Here is a 21917-nt window from a genome sequence, read left to right as displayed (position 1 = left end):
CCACCGCCTTATGAAAAGCGTAAGACACAGTCACCCAAGGATATTTAGAACCCCCCCCCAAAACGACACGGATGACGGGCAAAGAGCTAACGTCTTGGGAGTGGAGGAATTGCTTCTTCTATGTTGTTTATTAGTATTTTCTAATTTTTCCTACATTGAAGATGAATTCTTTATCAATTTAAAATAGAAGGCAACTCAAAAATTTTAAAGTACAGCTAAGTAAAATAAGAAACATTGTCTCACACCCATTAGCTCTTTTTTCTTTTTCATAACAGACACACCCTAAAACTCAGAATCTCTAAGTTTTAGTACAGCTCACGTCTGACCAGCCAAAGAATACGTTTCTCGGCCTCACTCGCAGCCAGGGGTGATTCTGCGATGAAGTCCTCATTAATCAAATGGCAGAGAAGGTAAATGTGTCCCTCTCGTAAAAGGAAATGGCTTGCCTTTTACTTTTTCTCTTTCCACCTGTCTTGCCAGCTGTTACCAAGACATGAGGGTGAACAAGCAGGTGAGGACAGCACACCTGCAGACGTTGGATACGTAACCTAACGTACTGTAATACATAGAGAGAACTTAAGTCCCTGGGTGATGGGGACAGAGCTGCCTACTGCCTAGACCACCTGCTTACCTCTGGACAGCTACGTGAGACAGACATAAACCCCCACCTCGTGTGAGCTGGTGCTGGGCTGTTTCGCTACAGCGGCTTAAACTGTACTCACTAACGCACATTGTCAACTTGCCACCCGTGAACAACTGCTGATTTTTTGATGTCTACTTTTCCAATTATCTTGTAGGTGTGTGTGCACATTTTGGGGTACAAAAACCTTCTTGGCCAACATCAATTTAAACCCTTGTTTTTTGGAAGGTACTGTGCCTCTGAATGATTTTACTTAATTCTCTCAAGAACCGGGATTAGAACCCAGGACGGTCTTGCTTTCTTAGCCGAATGCAACACTGCCTCTCCACTGACTACTTTCTTGCACTTAAAATAATTTCAATCATTTTCACGTCATTAATTTCTACAACATGATTTTTAAGGCTGAAGTATTATATGTACTATACTGTAAATGTCCTATAAATTATTGAACCAATTTCCTACTTGGCCATCGAAAAGAATGAAGTAGATACATGCATATGGACATGGAAAGACATCCAGCATCAAAGGAGAAACAGAAAGTTGCAGAGAGTGTATATATTATTAACTTAATAAGAGATGGAAAAAGCAAATTGTGTGTTTTTAAGCCTGGTATACACATGCCAAAATGTAAGAATGAGACACACTGGACTATTAAGACTGGTGACTTTTGTGCGTGTGTCAGATAAGAAGGATGTGGGCTGTGAGTCAGGATTTTCACTCTTTACCTTACATATCAAACACATATTTTGGCCAAATCCTAAATAGCTAAGTGCTAAAATCAATTGTCAGCCAAAGTTGGTCACTATCCTCACAGAACAAACATCTGGGATTTAAGAATACATCTAGAAGTATATTAAAGATTGTAATTTTTTTTTTTTTTTGCGGTACACGGGCCTCTCGCTGTTGTGGCCTCTCCCGTTGCGGAGCACAGCCTCCGGACGCGCAGGCTCAGCGGCCATGGCTCACGGGCTCAGCCGCTCCGCGGCATGTGGGATCTTCCCGGACCGGGGCACGAACCCGCGTCCCCCGCGTCGGCAGGCGGACTCTCAACCACCGCGCCACCAGGGAAGCCCAAGATTGTAATTTTATTATTAAAAATGTTCACAGTCAAATTAAAAAATCCAGGAACAATAATTTCTCATTACTGTCAGCTGCTAAACAGCTTCTGTGGGCGCCATCCTGTGTATGTGCAACACCGAGCAGATGCCGGATGTCGGTGGAGCTGGACAGTTTACGGCCAGCTCTGCTGGTGAAGAGCCCCACTCTTGCTGTTCCTGGCCACGAGCTCTTCTCCGAAAGTAACTAAGGTAAGTACACCTTGTCAACTCTCTGACTTGAAGATGCTGACGGAGATGCTGCAGTTATGCAGAAATCATCCTACAAACCCAAGCGTGGCTAACTGTGAGTAGAGGGTGCTTCCTGAAGACTTGCAGCGATGGACTCCAGGGTGCTGTCCTCACTTACACTTTTATAATGCTTCCCCAATCATCATGCATAATGACAGCACTTTACTCTTACAATGACGAATATGCTACATGTGACGGATGGAACTTCAACACAGGGCACCCACCAGGAGCGATTCATTGCTTGTCACATTGAGAATGCTTACCAATACCTAAAACTTAATAACTTCAGATTGTGATAACTAGAAGAAATCTAAATGACATGACGCCGTGAGGCTGATTAGATATGATGGCGATCCCAGTGCAACAAGGCAATCGTTGGCCGTGGCCAAGGAATATCAGAGATAACTGCTAGATATTTTATCATCTTCCAGATATTCTATCTGAGGCTAAGTAGCAGAATTTGGGCAATTAGGGATGCCCACGCCAAATTTCAGTGTCCCTCCCTTATACACGTTGACACTCACTGAATTTATATATGACTGTATCATCTGAATTATGAGCACCTAATACTTCAGGAAAAATAGTCTAAAAGCAATTCCTTCTCCATGCAGAAGGTCTGAGAGACATAAAAATAATACATTAGAGAAAATTAAAATCACCAGAAATAATCACAGTTTTCTTTTTCCATGCAATCCTTTTTTTCTCTCCTTTAAAAAAAGTATTTATTAAATTCCCCTTTCAAAATTGCAAAACACACTCAGGTATCCAATGATGCAGTGTAAAGATACATAAATGAAAAGTCACTATTCTCCCCTTCCTTCGTTTGTTTACCAGTCATTACACACACCACAAACACACACACACACACAAACACACACACACACACACACCCCTTACTTACAGGATCATCTCCTCCAAATGAGAAGAATATGTGCATTTAAATTAATTCTGGCAGATCAATTTCCAAAATGTCTGTACCAGTTCACATTTCCACTTCTAAGTTTTCTCATATCTGTTCCAGCACTGGATTTTACTGCTCTAAACATTTTCTGCCAAAATCATTTGTGTTTGTATTCCCATGATGACCAGTGAGGTTCTGCATCATATCACGTGTCTGACTTATCCGGATCCCCAGCTCCCAGCACAGAGAAGGGATGTGTGTGAACCACTTACCCGTGTGGATTTTTAAATGACGCTCCATGTCCTTCATGCCATAGGCAGTCTTGAACTGGCAACCTTAAGAAAAGGCAAGGAAAAATCAATGACAGAGGGAAACACAGTCACTTTAGAATGGAGAAGCCTGGCAGAAACTTCCTTAACCAAGTGATGAAAGTTAATCCCACAGTAATGGGACCAACAGGTATCAGTGTGCTCCTGATACCAGGTACCAAGTACATAATATCTCGTCTGTACTTCCTGCTCAAATTGCTTCACCTGCATCTGATCACGAGGAAACATCAGACAAACCCAAAGTGACGAACATTTTATTCAATATGAAATAACTGGCCTGTGCTTTGCAAACCTGTCAAAGGTCATGAAAGACAAAAGCTTAGGATTAAAGGAAACTAAAGACACGTGAAAACTGAATGCAATGTGTATTATGAACTGGATCCTGGACCAGTTTTCCTTTTGATACAGAGGACATTAGTGAGACAATTGGTAAAATCTTAATAAGGTCAGCAGTTTGATAATAGTATGTATAAATGTTAATTTCCTGATATTGATGATTGTACTGTGGTTACATAAAAGAATATTCTTGTTTCTAGGAAATATACATTGAGGTACTCAGGGGTAAAGGGACATCATGTCTGCAACTTTGGGGGAAATATATGTATATATAGAAAGAATAACAAAGCAAACATAGTATGTTAATATTTGGGAAATCCAGATGAAAGATACATAGAAATTTTTGGTGCTATTCTTGCAACTTTTCCTTAAGTCTGAAATTTTCCTTGCCTTCCCTAAAGGTTTTTTTTTTTTTTTTTTTGCAGTATGCAGGCCTCTCACTGCTATGGCCTCTCCCGCTGTGGAGCACAGGCTCCGGACGCGCAGGCCCAGTGGCCATGGCTCACGGGCCCAGCCGCTCCGTGGCATGTGGGATCCTCCCGGACCGGGGCACGAACCCGTGTCCCCTGCATCGGCAGGCGGACTCTCAACCACTGCGCCACCAGGGAAGCCCCCTAAAGGTTTTTTTTTTTTAAAGTAAGGAAAGAATAATTTTTCTGGATGTCTTCCTAAGTTACAGCACAGAAAGAAAATTTCACAGGAATCTGAAATTTTCACCAGTCCCATTCAAAGAAAGGCCCATGGCTATAACAGTCTTAGGGCCCAGTGCATGGTGACCAGAGACAGTGAGAGGTCATATGTGATGATGCAAATGCTGTGGGTTGATTTTTTTAAGCCAAGCAGTTTGGAGCTTATCTACGTCCAGTTGTCAGGAATTCACGAGTTCGAGTCTTGGACCTGTTAAATGTCACATTCTCTACAAAAGTAGGACAAGATGCTGCCTTTACCTGGATAGCAACAGTTAAGCCTCTTCTGAGCAGTTGGGGCCGTGGGCTTTTTGGCTCGTGACTTGGCAGGGAGAGAGATGACAGTGGCTGTCTGGTTTTCATTGCTTTCTGTGGGCAGATATGTTTGATAGCCATGTTCAAAAACAAATTCTGGAGCTGAAACTAAAAGATATGATGATTATTAATTTTCATAATATGAATACCCAATAGATATTCCCTTTGCCCACCTTCCTTTGTAGAGAATGAACATGTTAAGATTGTTTTCCCAGTCTCCCTTGCTGCTTAGGAGTGATCATGTGACCCCATTCTAGCCCATGAGACAGTAGAGAACATCTGCTGCAGAGCTTTTGGAAAAGATTTTCTCCCTGACTTGAAGAAAAGGTGGGGGCAGAAAGAGAGGTAGTTGAGGAAAGCTCATTCTTGCTGCCCTGGTTGCCCCACTTTCTGTCTTTGGACATGCTGGAGTGAGGACGTGATGTCTGGATCTGTGGCAGCCATTCTGTAACCATAAAGGGAGAGCAAGAAAACCAGATGTTGAGCCAGAGCCCTGAAAACCATTCAAATCTAGACTTACTAAATAAAAAAGAAATGTCCCTACCATTTACCAGGTAGGTTTTCTGTTAACTTCAGCCAAAAGCATTAGTTACTTTCATAGGCTTTATCACAAAATCCTAACAAACAACTGGAAAGGAACTGATTGAAGGAATTCTGGGCAAAACTACAAATACTCTCTAAACATAAATACTTTTTAGCACAAGTACTCCTAAAACAAACAAACAAACCTTGCATTCTTACTGAAATTTTGAGGAAAAAAGAATAAAAAGGAGACCAAACATCTTTATCATCTTTGTCTTTAACCTTGTCATTATAACAGGAAAAATAGGCAGTCTCAAATTTCTTTTTTTCAATTATAGTTCTTTTGACTACTTTGTTCATTAAATTTATGGTTTGGGAATATGTATTTTCTTTCTTCCTTTATTACATGTGATCGTCACATGGAGATTTGGCTTCAAATAGGAGTAAATACAACCATGGGGCTCGTTCATTAGATGAACTTGTCAGGCTGAGAGGCCCTAATGATGGCTTTGAGAGCCAACGTCATATTGTTTCCAAACCTCAGTCACTGAGGCACCACCTTTGACATTTCTGCCATTGTACTTACAGAGTACACTTCTTTAAATCAACACGGGCCTGACATTACTCCCTATTTTGGCTTTGCCTGAAGCAGTAATACTCCCTCCACAGGTCTGAGGTGTTAATTACAGTTTCTCTTAAAACAAACATCATCTTTCTTTGAATCTAAGATGTTATAGACTGTAAGATGCAGCATTGTTTTACACACAATAAATTTTTAAAAGTTGCCTATTCAACACATCATAATGCAATGTTTTCATATTCCTTAGGTATTTATATACATATAGATATTCCTTAGACATTTTATAGTATTCATTGAATGAATTCTTTTAGATTTCTTTGGATACTTGATAGGAAACTCAGGTTCCTTACCTGTACTCCTTGGGCACCTTTGGCAATGACAACTTCATTCCAGTGCATGTCAAAGAATAGCTGGGTTCTATCAGTATTTGGTATTTGAGCAAAATCATGGTTTCCGTTTTCCTCAATTGAAATATGTCGGGGGAAGTGGCTTTTGTTTAAAGCTGGCCGAAAGAGTCTGACAAACTGATGTTCCATCTTCACACCGAGTCTCTCTGATGCATTAACCAACCACACCCGCCTCTTGTTGAGATGTTTCATCTACTCTGCGGGATTAGCTACTGCTCCTGCTTCCTCTGCTCTGCTTGGTTCTCAAAGCACGGTCCCCAGCCAGCAGCACCGGACTTACCTAGGAACTCGCTACAGAGGCAATTCTCGGGCCCCACCCCCACCTACTGAATGAGGAACTCTCAGGTGGACCCAGCAATCAGGTCTAACAAGCTGCCCACGTGATTCCGATACATGCTCAAGTTTGAGAACCACTGGTGTAAGGGATCCTTTTCCAGGCATCTCAGCAGCGAACCTTAACCCAGCTTTGTCTATTTGAGGGACTCCATCTTTCTTGGTTGTTGCTTTGCAAAAACTACAGTTGTTCCTCCAACAACAAATATTCGCTTCATTAATATCAAATTGACCCGCTGCTACTGTTTCCAGGTATTTCTGGGCACAGTTACTTTTCATCTTCTATCTGAATCATCCTGCAATATCGCAGAAGACATTCCAAACAGCAATTAAACCCAACAAATGTAGCGCCAAAAAATGCACACAACTCTGCCAAAGTGACCAAAAAAGTGATCAATGACAATGCAATCAAGGTTGTTTACCAGCGCGCAAAGACAATTTTTTGGTGACTGCCTCTTGGCTGGCAGCGATCTCCTTGATTCCAAGGTGTACCCCCATTTCAGATGTTACAATGTATCTTTGAACTGATAAAAGTCTAGGTTCAGCTACTTCCTAGGTGTGGGACCTCAGGCCAGTCACGTGACTTCTTTGAGCCTCCGTTTCCTCGCCTGTAAGTGGGGATAATCACTGTGCCCACTTCATAAGGTTATTGCAAAGTTTCATGAGAGTGTCAGTAGCACAGGATATGTCCACAGCTGAGTCTTAATAAATGTGAGTTACTACACTTGGGCAGAACTGGGCACCAAACTTTCAACAGGAATATGATCAAGACTCAGGGACACCAACTGCCTTCGTTTGCCTAGGGCTGAGGCTTCCCCGGGATACAGGACCTTCAGTGCTAAAACTAGGATGGCTGTTCACGCTACCATGACTTCCCAACTTCCTGCTCTACCACTTTTTGAACAAAAAAGGCTGGAAGACGCTGGGGTGGGGAGGGGTTGTGACAGTGGCCAGGCCCTCCCTACGGCTCAGCTCAGCTGTGGAGTCCGTAACCCTCCTGGGGAGGTTAAGTGCTGGGTCCTGAATGATCCTGAGCCTGGGATTCCCGCCCTCCAGGGAGATCGATGGGGCTTCGTCCCCTAACTGTCCACCTGCCCCTCCACTGTAAGCCTTAGCATCCCTCTCGTGGTGAGTCACGGCAAAGGGGAAACACGAGAGTATTCTGGATAGTAACCCCTTCTCAGATATATGGTTTGCAAATATTTTCTCCCATCCAGTAGGTTGCCTTTACGTTCTGCTGGTTGTTTCCTTAGATGTACAGAAGTTCGATGCAGTCCCACGTGCCCATTTTTGCCTTTGTTGCCTGTGCTTTTGGTGTCTTGGGGGAGGCGGCAGGAAGCATAGGGAGTCAGGCACCCAAATGCAGGGATCATTTGGTGGGGGGGGGGGGTCCCTTGTCTGTCTTCAGATTTGGCATAAACAGTGGCAGTGGCCTTGGGGAATCTGAGTGTCCAGCGGAAGTGAAGGCAGCAGGGTCAACCCCAAGCACCCAGATCTGCTGAGGGGAGAACTGCTTCCAGCAGAGGCGTGACCTATCCCCAGGGGAGAATGTTCTCAATGGCTCTTATAATCAAGTCCAGTGCTTAGTGAGATCAGCTCCCCCAGCCCTCCCCCAACAACCCCCAGCAGCTCACAGCCTCACGCCGGCCTTTGGTTTTGTTTTTGCCCCCGGGGCTCTCCCTGGCTTGCCCGGGTGCCCAGGTGCGCATCTGAAACGCGTGGTTTGTTCTATGCAGTCCTGGTCTGTAGCAGGAGCACCTTGGGTGTTCAGTTATTCACTCATGTTGTTGCTTAAAAAGTAAGAATGTCACATGAATTTCACAGGGAACCAAAATCTCTCTCTGTGGTTAGGACCCACTGGTGTCTTAGACCCGCTGGGCTCACATGGGCCAACTGTAGCTCCTCCCACAAAACTGTTCTTCAAATAGCTGAAGATTCCACGTCTCCCAAGCCACTTTGCTTCTCGCTTCTCTTCTTCGACTTAAAAACTCCATTTTTTAAAACCTTTTCTCTTTTTTAAAATTAAAAATGTATTATTTTTTCAGAACAAAAGTAAACACCAATGGTAGAAAATCTAGGGAGTACAGAAAAGTGTAGAGAAGAAAACCTGCCCAGTGCTGGCAGTATACCCCCTTGCATAATATGCTCATTAAATACTGTACTTTTTCCCCAAAGTACTTATCTCTACTGTAATTAAACAGTTATTTGGGAAAGTATTTAATGACCATCCTCTCCTCCTTTGGTTGGATGAGCCAGGTGAGGACAACATCTGTTTCTCTCCATCACTGTTTCCCAGAACCTCACACAGACGCTGGCAGTGCAGGGGCTCAGAGAATATTGGTTGAATTAATGATGGACCAAACGGCTAACGTAGCCTTTCTATATAGATTTTAAAAGTATAAAACTGGGGTCATGGCTTAAATTGTTTTGTATTCTTTTCTTTTTTATTAAACAATTAAGCAATTTTATTAAACAATTTTGCTATGTGGAAGCATTCTGCCACGTTATCATCCACCCAAAACACAATTTCTTATGGCTACATAATACGCCATCATGTTGGTTGTCACAGTGAAATTGACCATTCCCCCGTTTTGGACAATGAGTTGGTTTTTAGGTGTTTACCTTTATAAATAATACCTATCCAAAAACTTTAACTTATCTCTAGCTTCTCTGGATACCTTCCTGTGAGCTGAAGAACCGGGTCAAAATGGAAGGGTCGTTTTATTGCTCGGTGATTCATAATTATGAGATCCTTCCAGAAAATCTAAATCAATGTACATTCTCCCCTTCACCTTGGCTATCACAGAGACTATTTGACAGGACAAAATGAGATCATTTTAGTTTAATTTGCGTTTCATTAATAATTGGTGAAGATGAATCTCTTTTCCACCATATTTTGTTCATTCATTAACCTCTTTATGAACTGCCTATTCACGCTGTTAGCTCTTTTTTTCTATTGAATTTTTACGTTTTTCTCACTGACTTGTAAATGATCTTTACAGATTTATTTATTTATTTATGGCTGCGTTGGGTCTTCACTGCTGCGCGTGGGCTTCCTCTAGTTGCGGTGAGCGGGGGCTACTCTTCATTGCGGTGCGCGGGCTTCTCATTGTGGTGGCTTCTCTTGTTGCGGAGCACGGGCTCTAGGTATGCGGGCTTCAGTAGTTGTAGCTTGTGGGCTCAGTAGTTGCAATACGTGGGCTCTGGAGGGCAGGCTCAGGAGTTGTGGTGTGCAGGCTCAGTAGTTGTGGCTCGCGGGCTCTAGAGCACAGGCTCAGTAGTTGTGGCACACGGGCTTAGTCACTCCACGGCACGTGGGATCTTCCTGGACCAGGGATCAAACCCATGTCCCCTGCATTGGCAGGTCGATTCTTATCCACTAAGTCACCAGGGAAGACCCGATCTTTACAGATTAAGGAAATTGCTTCGTTGTCATATCGTCAAATCTATCGTTTGTTTGTTCCTGTTTCTTCCAGTATAGGCCATGCTTATTAGGACTCACACTTAGGGGTCTTGATTCAAATGCAAACTCAGAATTCACCTGCTGGGAGAAAAATCCACCTCTCTCTGTAAGGAAAAGTCTTCTCATGTTCTTCCAAAGGGTTTTCCTGAATGTGGTCCACACCTGCCCCAGCACATCAGCCCATCTGTCCCCCGTCCCAAGGGTGACCCTCACCCCCTCTCTCTGCCGCAGCCGATTGGTTTGGAAGCAGACACCTGCACAAACGCTGGACCAATCAGACCCCCTTGCCCTGGAATTAGGAATTGGGGCGAAGATATGCGGCTTGACATGGACTTCCATTCTGAAAAAAGAAGTGCCTGACACTGCCACTGAAAGATTTCCATCCTTTCTTGTCTTTCTCCTCCTGGTCCAGTGGTTCTCAAAATTGATCATGTACCAAAGATTCTGATGCCGAGATCTAGGTATAGTCTGGGTATATTTATAGCTGATTTTTAACAAGTTTTCCATGTAATTCTTCTGCATACCAGCTTTGAGAACTCCTGCTCTAGACTATTCTAACAGGGTAGTGGCAGGATTGTGGCTGTCCAGAGGGGCCTTGGGATTGGATTCCACCGCTAAGCCCCTCCTCCTTGTCCCTTGCTGGCCTGGCTTCTTCCAAGACAGTGGAACGGGGCATCTTAGCCAATGGGATCTAGAATTTCTGGAGAAGCATTTCCTCTCTGGTAAAGCGAAGCCGCCCCTTTCCCCATCCATGGGCAGGGCTGAGTGAAGACCTGAGGCTGAAAGCAGCAGCAGCAGCCCCCTTGTGGCCACGAGGAGGACTACTGCCGAGGACAGCAAGAAGATGCAAAGACCCCGCCGTTCTTGTCCTGAGGTAAGGAATGTTTTACAATCCAGCCCTCTTGTAGTTTAGTGCTGTTAAGAGCAACTGAAAGCATCTGAACTGACCCAAGCCCTCACTGGCTGGTCCAGATTCCCAGGACCCTGCTCAGACCCACCCAGATGGTACGCTTAAGGGAGGGGGCTGGGTGTCTGCATTTTTCACCAAAGCTCCATGTGGTTCTTTTGAGAAACACTGCGATGAGGACTTTCCTAAGGGGTGATGTGGTGCGGTCAAGTGCAGATTCCTTGGCCAGGGAGCCTGGCTTTCAGGCCCCGTTCTGCCCCTTTCTGGCTCTGTCACCTTGGTCAAGTTATTTAATTCCTCTGTGCTTTAGTTCATTATGGGTAAAATGGGGATAATAATTCTTAGTACCTAATTTATGTTGTGAAAAGTTAATTTTTAAAATGAAATGTTAAATTTAAATTCATAACAATTTAAGTCGTGAAAAACTACTTCATATATAGAGTACTTAAAAAGTACATGGTGGGCTTCCCTGGTGGTGCAGGGGTTAAGAATCCACCTGCCAATGCAGAGGACACGGGTTCAAGCCCTGGTCTGGGAAGTTCCCACATGCCGTGGAGCAACGAAGCCCGTGCACCACAACTACTGAGCCTGCGCTCTAGAGCCCGTGAGCCACAACTACTGAAGCCCACGAGCCTAGAGCCCGTGCTCGGCAACAAGAGAAGCCACCATGATGAGAAGCCCATGCACCACAACGAAGAGTACCCCCGTTTGTTGCAACTAGAAAAAGCCCACGTGCAGCAATGAAGACCCAATGCGGCTAAGTATTAAAAAAAAAAAAGTACATGGCACATAATGAGCAGTACATGAGAATTAGCTATTATTATTATTGCCAGATTCTCCCGGCAAATCATTACATCGTTTGCCTTACTAATTACTCACATGCTCGGCAACCTTCAACGGCTCCCCAGCTTCTTCACAATAAAGGCCAGATCAAAGCAGGGCTGCTACCCCATACTCCCCGTGTCACCTCCTGCCACTGTTATCAGATCTCACCTTCAGAAGCAAGATCAGCTTCTCCACCTCCAGACCACCAGGAGGAAATGCCCCCCCCCCGCCATCTTCCTCCCCAAGGCAGGTGAGATTTTCAAGGCCTATTATACATTTGATCTCACTCATCATTTCTTCCCTTGGCTTTCCCCATTGGGACCAATCTACTCCATGAACTCTCTGCACAAGGCTGTACTTGTCACAGATGGCTGGGTTTGTATGTCTTACAACTAAATTCTCCTCCCCTCCCTGATGAGCTTGGAATTCTCCAAGGGAAGCATCTCCATTATCTCGGCTCCAGCATCTGGCACACGACAGTCCCAGAGCTGCCCTCACTGGGCCCTGACGATGGGGCAGGTGCCACGCCATGAACTTCATGCACATTTAATGAAGTTAATCCTTATAGCTGCCCTTTCCTGCATTCACTTGGTAACTGTTTTATTGAGTGCCTAGGATGTGCCAGGCCTGGTGCTGGGTGGCAGGAAAACAAGACTGATTACTTCCTGCTCCAGGGGGATTTACAGTCTAGGAAACTAGATATTAAACTACTAGTTGGGGGCCCACAGGCCAAACTGAGCCTTCAGAATTTTTTTTTTAAGGCTTTCAAAATCAACTAGGTGGGTTTCCCTAGGTCAATGACCTCTGGCCAAAGACCACCAGGGACACACCTGTAGTTGGACAGGTTGATTAGTCATTAAAAGAAGGAAACCTCATACCACGCAAGCCGTGGAGGGTCTCAGTAAGAGGGTGTTAGAAAGGACCTAAAGAGTATTAGAGGTTTGGGGCTCATGTTAGATGATTCTGGGGGGACGGTTCACGGAAGCCTGCATTGGAGGCTGTCAGGAGGTGGGGACGGGTCTATGATTTGGTATCTTAGCGACTATTACTGAGAAGCACAGAAGGTAAAGCCGTAGTAGGTAAAGCAGCAGTGTCACTCAGCTCAGTGGGGGAGGAGGGGATGTCTGGTATTCCGTGGCTCAGGTACGATGACAGAGGGGTTCTGTCTTCATCCTGTCCCACCACGATCAGAGTGGCCCTGTCTCCTGCAGACATTCTGTGAACCTGTTTGCGTTCACCAGGAGAACAGCACGACCCACCAGCAAGAGTCAGCCCAGCTCCCAGCAACACCAAGGCCCAGCTGATGCTGCTTCCTGGCTCTCAGGGGCTGCTTTCCTCCTCCTCTGCTTATTGTCCAAAGGCCTGCCCACTCTCCATCACAGTGGATCCGCTGTTGCATTTGCTGCCACTGCCTGACCCCCAGGAGCACCTGAATTTACTTTTCTGGCTAAAGACTGCTTGTTACGAAATAACAAATTAATTGCAACTGTGATATGTATTAGGTGAGGAAGCAGTGACGAACCTAACCTTAGGGGTGGGGGGGGTGGGGGGGAGGGAGAAATCATAGATAGCTTCTAGGTGGAGGTGACTTTTAACCTGGGACCTAAAAAAGTGGGAATGAAGCAGAAGAGGTGGGAAAGATCATTCTAGGTCCAGTGATAATTCAACTCATATTGGCTGGGGGCTTGCCATGAGCCAGGCCCTGTGCAAAATTTTCCGTGTGCTGTTTCATTTAATTTTCACAGCCCCTCATTGGGTAAGTAATGGGAGCTAACCCTGACAGCTCTAAGTGTCTTCCATGTAGGCGCCCATGGCAGCCCGGCTGGGACCCTCTGAGCTGAGAACCAGCATTACTTCCATTTTACAGCTGGGGAAACGAAGACACTGAAACCCTAAGTCACCTGCCCAAGGTTACCTGGTTAGCAAGTGACGTAGCTGGGATTTGAACCCAGGCAGTCTGGCTCAGGACCTTAGACTCTTCACTACCAAATTCTGTGGCCTTTCTATTTATTCTTGTCCCCACTTTAAAAACGAGACACCAAGAGCTATTATAATTTGCATCAGTCACACAGCTCCTAAGGCCCTGTGCAGCCAAGACCAAACTTGGGGACCTGACTCCAAAGCCCCATGATTTTAAGCCGTGAACTTAGAAAATGCATATAGGGTGCTAATTTTTTAATTTTTTTTGCCAGCATCAATATCTAATTTTACTGCTTTTATAGAAAAGTTCTTAAATTAACTGCCAAACTGTAGGCAGCTTTCAAAGCTAGCAGAGAATAAACTTTACTTTACATCCAACTATTACTGGGCTGAGACAAGACATATGAGCTGAGTGAGGGAGGGTTTCGTTTAATCAAGGACTGAAGAGGGACAAACTGCCCAGGACAGTAACTGGGTGTGGGTATCTGGAGGAATCTGCCAGGGTGAGGGGTCAGACTGTGACTTAGGGCAGTGAGCGACCCTCCAACTGGGTCGAGGCCCAGAATCCCCCAGGTGCTTGTTAAAAATGCAGATACCTAAGCCTCAGCGATTCGGGTTCAGAGGTGCAGCCCAGGCACCAGTATCTTTAACAAGCTCCCCTGGGATCCTGGTCCATAGGTAGGTCTGGAAACTGCGGCTATGCAACATTGAAGCCCAAACCTGGGGGAAGTCGGGCCCAGAAAACCAAACTAAATAGTGTTAAAGAAAGGGAAAAAAAGCAAGATTCTGCTTGTTTTGTGGCAGAAATGCAGGCGCAGTCAGGGAGAGCAGCTGGATCCGGCAGAGACTCGGCATCCTGCAAATCTCGCCCCACATGTTAATCTCTGCGTGAATAAAAGCGGTCGTTTATTGAGATACTGTCCCAGGTCCTTTACGTGGATTACTGCAGAGTCCTCACAATAACCCAATGATATTAGGTATGAATTAGGAACCTAATTCTACTACCTAATAGTATTAAGAACCATTGTAACCCCTTTCTACAGATGAGGAAAATTAAGCAGAGTAAGCGACTTGTCCACAGGCCAGGATGGCGGACTGGGATAAATGTCCAGCAGTCCGTCTCTGGAGCTTGGAGCTCCTGTCAACTCTGTGCAGTAGGTACCACCATGAGCTGGGCACAAAGAGGGCTCCAGGCCTGGCCTGAGCGTACAGCACAGTTGGCAAAACTGAGGCATGGCCAGAGTGAATGGCGGCAGGGTAGTGGAAATGCTAAGAGGAGGGTGAACATCTCTGAGCAAAGAACTAGGACAAAAGAAGGGGCAGTTATTTGGTGTGGGGTCAGCTTCACTGATAGATGTGAGATTTGGGCAACTGTGCATTCACTCCACAAAGAATATGGTGCCGGGGATCCACGGTGAACACGAGGGGTGCAGCTCCTGACTTCATGGTGCTTAAGGTTCAGCGATGGGACAGACCTTGACGTTTGTTCTGCAAATAATCATTTAAGTGCTGGGACTTGACCTGGTCTGGGAGAACCGTGCGCATGCACGTGTGTTGTCAAAGAGGGGCTCTTTGAGGAAATGCCTTTAAGCCCAGCTCTGACACACGCATAAGAATTGAGTCAGTTCCAGGCAGAGGGAACAACACATACAAAGGCTCCCAGGCTTGAGGAAATGTGGCACATTTGGAAAACAGAAAGGACATCATCAAGGCTATTGCAATTCAGAGGGGAGGGGAATGTCCTGAGATGAGCCAGATCCTCTGTGTGCAGTCTGTCATGAACCTTAAAGTTTTGAGGTTGAGTTGGTGTCAGGCAGGCAGGAAAGGTATTTTAGGCAGAGGGAACAGCATAAGCGAAGGCTTGGAACCCAGAAGGATGCAATGGCCACCAATTAAGTGTAGGCCTTGAGGTCTCCTCACGCTGGGGCCTTGTGTCCCAGGCTTCACACCCAGTGTGTGGGGTTACTGGGAGTTTGTGTTTGAGGATAGGGAACCCAACACGGAGTCTTCAGGGAGAAGACCACGAGGGTAAGGGCCAAAGCACTTAAGTCCCAGGACTGTCTTGAACCTGTGGTGGGACCCTGGCCATGCCTCATACCCACTTGTAGCATTACTTTGTCCAGCTGTAAAATGAGAAGGTTGTACCAGGCTCATCTCTAAGGTAGTTTTCAGTTTTAACATTTTCTTGGTGACTTCCTTTAAAATGAGAATTAAAATAAATTCGGGAGAAAGTGGGAAGACCTCAAGGTAATCCTACTAAAGTTTGTGAGGTGATCAATTATATTTCAATGCTTAAGGAATTCAGCAGAAACATTATTTTGGGGGCATTAAGGAAACAACCACAAAATTTTGCTTGTTGCTGAAAAATTCAGATACCACACCAATGTACAACTGATAGGGCGAAAGTTGGTACCCCCACTTCAGATGTTCTCCACACCTCGGCTCCAGATTAACTGCTTGCAAAACATTGAGAACAAGTCAGAAGCTGTTGGTGTGCTCAATCAGGCTCACAGACGTATCCTGTTTGGCCAACAAAGTTTTAAAATTTCGGAAGTTTTACATTTTTCAGTTTCTCAGAAAAACCCAAATATGACTGGATCCAAAGAGCAGCTTTCTCTACTTTACCACAGTCCTCACCATTCCCTAATGCCTTATGCACAGCTTACTTCTCTCATTAACATTACTCGCTTCATTCCTGTTCTAGCAGCTTTCCGTGGATATAATACTATGTATGTATGCATATATATGCTTTTTTACACTTACCTTGAGAATCTATGTCTGTACAGAGATCTAGCTTCTCTTTTCAATGCTAAGTCACATTCCACTGTCTGAATTTATTCATCTAATAAGTTACTAGATTACTATTCACTATTCATCTCTGGTATTTATTCATCTAATTTCCTCTTGACATATACATACAAAGGTTCCATTTTCTTTACAGTATATAAGTTAAGCAAATACCCATGTACATTTGTTTATCAAGTTTTATAGGATAAATACCTAGAAGTGCACTTACTGGGTAAACATGTTTCTGTACATTTTAAAAATTGGAAGATTTTAAATGTAAGGTTTAAAGATTGAAAGATATCACAAAATTGCCCAGTTTATATGAATTTACATCTCCAGAAAGTAAAGGAAAGCAGTATTTGATTTGCATTTCTTTAACTACTAAGGCAATGGAGCATCCTTTTATGTTTAGTGGCTCTTGAACATCATCTGCTGCCCTTTGCTGACTTTTCCGCTTGGTTCTTTTATTGAATTTTAGGAGTTCTTTATATATGAGGGACATTAGGCCTTAGTCACACATGCGCTGCTATTTTTTCCCCAGTTGTCTTTAGACTTTTTTATACATTGTTTTTCCTTTGGAAAAAGGCTTTATTTACAGCCTCATCACATGATTCTTTTTCTTTTGGGGGAGGAATCCTACAACCTGTCTTCCTTGGCAGGCACAGTATTAATAAATATAATTTTTAATTTAAAAATTGGAATGCCTTTAGCTAACAAATACATTTTCCATTTCCCCACTGGATCCAGCAGTGTGTCTACCAACTATCTCAAAAATGGCTTACTTCCTATAATTTTAAAAGTAATCTGTCTGGTCCCGTAAGGCAGATTATATAGGTATAAGTATAGGTGTGTGTGTGTGTGTGTGTGTGTGTGTGTGTGTGTGTGTGTGTGTGTGTGTGTGTGTGTGTTTGGGTCTCTGTGTGTGTATAATTTTTACTCTAGAACTTCTGCAGTTTCATGCTGCACATTTAAATTTTACATTCATTTGCAATTTATTTTGGACACAACCAAGAACTAGGATGAACTTCTCTGTTTTCTTGGTTGGTAGCACAAGGGAGGGGAGGCATCAATGCTTATTTATAGATTTAAAAACTAAAAAAAAAAAAATTTAAACATTTTTTTTGTCCCTTTAGACAAATAATGCAAATTCAGGAATCACACACATACTCCCACCACCTCAAATTACCACCTTTTCCTTTTTACCATTTCCTGCGAGTATTTTTTTCGTAGTATATAGGTTTTTGTTTTAGAAACCTGGTTTTTGTCTGTTTGTTTTGTTTACCACATGACAACAATTTATAACTGCTACCACTTAATGTTTTAACCTAGCGGTTCCCAAACCTGGCTGGGCAGCTGTCTTCCCAGTGGAGCTTGTTAAAAATAATGAATCAGCAACCCTAGAGGGTTGGCCCTGAGTATCTATATTTTTAACAAGTTCTGTGGAGGCGTCTGGGACATAGCCAGGCCAACTCTAAGTGACTCCCCCATCCCCCAGCCATACCTGTGATCGTCTGGGTCTCAGAGGTGATGGTTCGTGTGGTGGTCTGAGTCTGGGTGGCAGGCACCGTTTCCTCTGATACAAACTGTACTGTGTTGGGCGCCGCCCCAGACGTGCCGGTCAGCTGGCAGCCACTCTGCTTGTGAGCTACAAAGGCGTCCAGGTTGTTAAACTGCTGCTTGCAGATGCCGCAGATGTGGATGTCGGGAGTCAGCTCAACCAGCACTGTTGTGCCACCTGGAACTCCATGGGACACAGGGGAAGTCACAGATTAATTCCAAACAGCTTGAAATTACAACACAAACCAGATTCATGGTTAAAAAAAAAAAAAAAAAGGGCATGGTGGCAGACATAGCTAGTTGCTGGCCCAATAGCTATTCCATTCCCCTCTTCTTGCAAACAGAATCCCAGTTCTGCCCTAGCAGCAATGTACCCAGACCCAAGTGATGCTCCTGGTCATTGCCTACAGGGGCACTAGTGGTATTTTATGTGAGAAGGTTCTCCAATGTGCAGGGCTACCCTACACGTCAAAGGACCAGCAGCCATCTCCTACCCCAACTAAAAGGTAGTCGTACTTCCCAGTCATTATGAAAACTAATGCCCCCACTACTCCAACCCCCTATCCCATTATGAGAAGCACTAGTCTAAATAATGTTGGTCCACTACATACTTGGGAACCCCTCCAGCACAATGCTGGAGCAGCTTCTGGGAAAAGTGTGGCTTTCATGATAAAGAGGGATCTGACATGGTTAACACTGTCCACCTCTTCTTCTGGCCTTGAATGCAGATGTGATGCCAGGGCCTTCTGCAGCCACACTGTAACCATGAGATAAATGCTAAGATCTCTACAAAAGCTTACTTCACTGATCCCCTGAATCAACCCTGGAATCAACCAATTCTAGACTTCTCATTAGGCCAGTATAGTTCAGTTTTGTTACTTGTAACCAAAATTCATTCCTAACTGACAGAGGCGTTATTTCACAATAGTAATAATACAAAGAGTTAATACTGTATTAACATTTGCAAAGCACTTACCACAGTCCTGGCACTATATTAGAAAGTGCTATATAAATGTTTGTTAAATAAAGAAATACAGTTAATAAGTCTCTAACCAATATGACTACCTTTTTATTTTTAAAAATTTCTTTGCCTTATTACAAGGAAACTCATGTTTATAACAGAAAATTTGGAAGAGAAGAAGCAAGGAGGGCTATCATTCACAATCTTCCCACCCATGCATACCATGAACATTACAAAGTATTTTCTTCCATTCATTTTCAGTTAAAAATTATTTAAGATCCTAGTGTATTGTAAATTAATCTTTTTCCCACATGCTATCGCACAAGCATTGTGCTATATCACTAAAATCTCTATAAAATAATTATTTAATGACAACACATCATTCCATGTTTTCCAAGCCTCATAATTTCTCAGTAGCTATAAGATTTGTATATTATTCCCAATTTTCCCCAGTCTAAACAGTACGAGAACTACCTTTGTACACATATGGTTGGCATCCATGCATCATAATCTTTTTTGGAAAATTTATAAAATATTTGCTTTACGTCCAATTTCCCCCTTCCAACCAAGACAAGACATCTCTGTGCAGAAATACAATTTGGTTGACTTGCTATGAAGAGATCCTCTGGGCTGAGCATGGTAATGTTTTATAAGCCATCTTGCAAACACCGAAATCAATGGATGGAAGGAATGGACACTTTTCTTCTCCTCTGGAACACTGCCTTCCTGTAGCTACTAAGGTGCCCAAGCTAAGAGGAAGACAAGGAATCAAGAGATGTAGTGATTGCATCGCTGAGGATTCCTTAATGATCAAATAGGACTGATACCCAGGAAGAAATGGGGAGAAGTTTCTGCTTCATATGATGGTTATGAGCATTAAATGAGATGGTGCTTGTAAACGGCCAGCACAGGGATCCCCTCCCCCAGCATGTCACCTGGTGAGGTTATTACTGAGGTGCCCTATTTGAATTTGAAAGTATCCCCTCCGAAAATCTGTATTAATTGAGACCCAGTAACAAACAACGGGCACAATTTGTGCGTATCACCAACAAAAAGAATCCCTTTATCTTTGCAAAGTTCTCCAAACCAAAGTTCTCCAAATCAGAATAAGGGGGCGGGCCGGGGGTGGGGGGTTGTTTAAATATGGCCACGTCTGAGCCCCACTTCGGAGATACTGAGTCATAATGGTGGTGGGGTGAATGCGGACTGAGGTTTCGGGAAATCTGCGCTTTTCACAAGTTATGCATGGAATACACAGCCAAGTTTGGAAACCAATGTCTCCAAACTTGTAAACAGTAACAGCTAACAAGCTAAGCCCTTACTAGGTGCCAGGGGTTCTCAAACTTTATGTGCATCAGAATCGCCCAGGATAAGGCCGCCCTCCTCCCCTCAAGCCCACCCCGCCACCTGATGGGTGGGGCGCAAAGAGCTTTTTTTTTTTTTTCCTTTTTTCTTTTTTTAAGTAAGCGCTCGAGCTCCCAGGTGGCCGGTTTGCGCTCAGTCCCTGGTCCACACTTTGGGAAACAATGCTCCGGGCGAAACCATGGACTTGAAAAAGGCTGTCTTCAACAAGAAAATTAAAATGAACCCCAAACTCAAAACGACCACGGCCCCGTTCCCCATTCAGATCTCCACCTTTAATGTGGAAAAGGCTTTGCAGTAAGCCGGCAGACCTCGTGAAAGTCCCCGAGCCCCAGACTTCCAGAATTTTGGGCCGCCGAGACAGAAGTTTTCCCATCAGCGTTGCCGCGGTTACCCCAAATCTACCTCCAAACTCCGCCGGGGGGCGGGGAATGCCCCAAGGGGGTGACGACTGTCTGAACGGCACGCCCTCCCCCACGATTCCCTTCCAAGAGATCTCCGGAGGCTGGAGAACGCCCCCGCCCCCGCACCGGCTTGGGGGCCCCCCCGCCAGCCCTCTCCGGCGCCTCCCGCACGGCGCGCCCGCCGCGGTCCCCGAGACGCCGGTTCCAGGCCGTCACCCTGATTTCGGGGCCCCGGGCCTGCTAGCTGCGTCGCAGACGTGCTTGGGCCCGGGCCCCGGAGCGCGCACTGGGCCCCGGAGCGCGCGCTGCGCCCGGAAAAGCACTTACTTTGCACCGAGCCCGGGAAGCTCTCGCCCTCGCTGCTCGCGTTCATGGCCGCAGACTGGGAGGTCCCCGGCCGGCCGGGGTGCCAGGGTAGGGGGGCGCGGGTCTACATGGTGCAAGGACTTTTCCTTTTATTTTTCCACACCCCCCAGCCTTCCTTCTCCCAACTCTGCGAGGCGGGGAGGACGGATGTAAAGCAAGCTCCACTTCCGCTGCCTAGAGGGCGCTGGCCGGGCTCGGCCGCCCCAACCTGCCTTTGCATCAGCGGCTCCCGGGGGAAGAAGCGGTCCAATCCCGATGCCCGGGCCGCGAGGCCCTGCACCCGCGGAATCCCCCGGGAGCCGGATGGCGCACACGCGTCTCCGCGGGTTGGGCGACCACGGGCGGCGAGGGATGCGTACCCCGGGCTGCGGCAGCCGGCGCCCAGCTCACACCCCTGCAGTCTGGGCCGGCGCGTTTGGCCTCCCCGGCTCTGGCGCCTTTGCACCTGCAGCCCTGGGCGTCTGGTCCCCACTGTGGCCGGGCAGCCGTGTCGCCCCCGGGTCGCCCGGGTGGTTTGCAGAGAAGACCGAGTCGGGCTGCAGTTGGGTGGGTGCGCGGGGCGCCGCGGGCTTGGGGTGAACCCCGGCTGAGCGTCAGCGCCCGGCAAATCAGCAGAGCGCTGGGCGGGTCCCCTGCCCAGCTAATGAAATAAAGAGGACCGTGATCACGTGCCTGAGTAACAACTGGGATCAATCGCTGTAAGCTCCCTGCTCGGGGGTCTGCCAACTTTTTTGTGCATCACAGTCACCTGGAGAGCTTGTTAGGACGGAGACTGCTGGGCCCACCCCAGAGTTTCTGACTCAGTGCGTCTAGGGTGAGGGCCGAGGATGAGCATTTCTAAGTTATAAGGTGAAGTTCCTGCTATTGGTGGACGCTGCTTTCCCTAATCTGACCGGTTGCCTGACTGCCTCTCTTTACTACTCTCTCCTTCCCTCAGGCGGCAGCCCCAAGCACTCTCCAGCCTCAAGGC

At 45.6% G+C, this 21917-nt stretch overlaps 1 protein-coding gene across 4 annotated transcripts in view; it reads right to left on the bottom strand.

The window, feature by feature from the left end:
* ZFP64 (ZFP64 zinc finger protein) overlaps positions 1-21462 on the bottom strand; it is a 79699-nt gene extending 58237 nt beyond the window's left edge. The window contains exons 1-4 of one of the 4 annotated variants that reach the window (XM_032606363.1): positions 21307-21462; positions 17799-18032; positions 4500-4661; positions 3160-3222 (exon numbers count right to left, since the gene is read on the bottom strand). In XM_032606363.1, coding sequence (XP_032462254.1) covers positions 3160-3196 — 37 coding nt within the window. In that variant the 5' untranslated portion in view covers positions 3197-3222; positions 4500-4661; positions 17799-18032; positions 21307-21462. The other 3 variants (XM_032606362.1, XM_032606361.1, XM_032606360.1) reach the window with 3 other exon arrangements.
* Between the last annotated feature and the right edge of the window lie 455 nt (positions 21463-21917).

Source organism: Phocoena sinus, chromosome 15 (assembly GCF_008692025.1).
Source record: "Phocoena sinus isolate mPhoSin1 chromosome 15, mPhoSin1.pri, whole genome shotgun sequence".
NCBI lineage: Eukaryota > Metazoa > Chordata > Mammalia > Artiodactyla > Phocoenidae > Phocoena > Phocoena sinus.
This window is presented reverse-complemented; position numbering and strand designations above follow the sequence as displayed.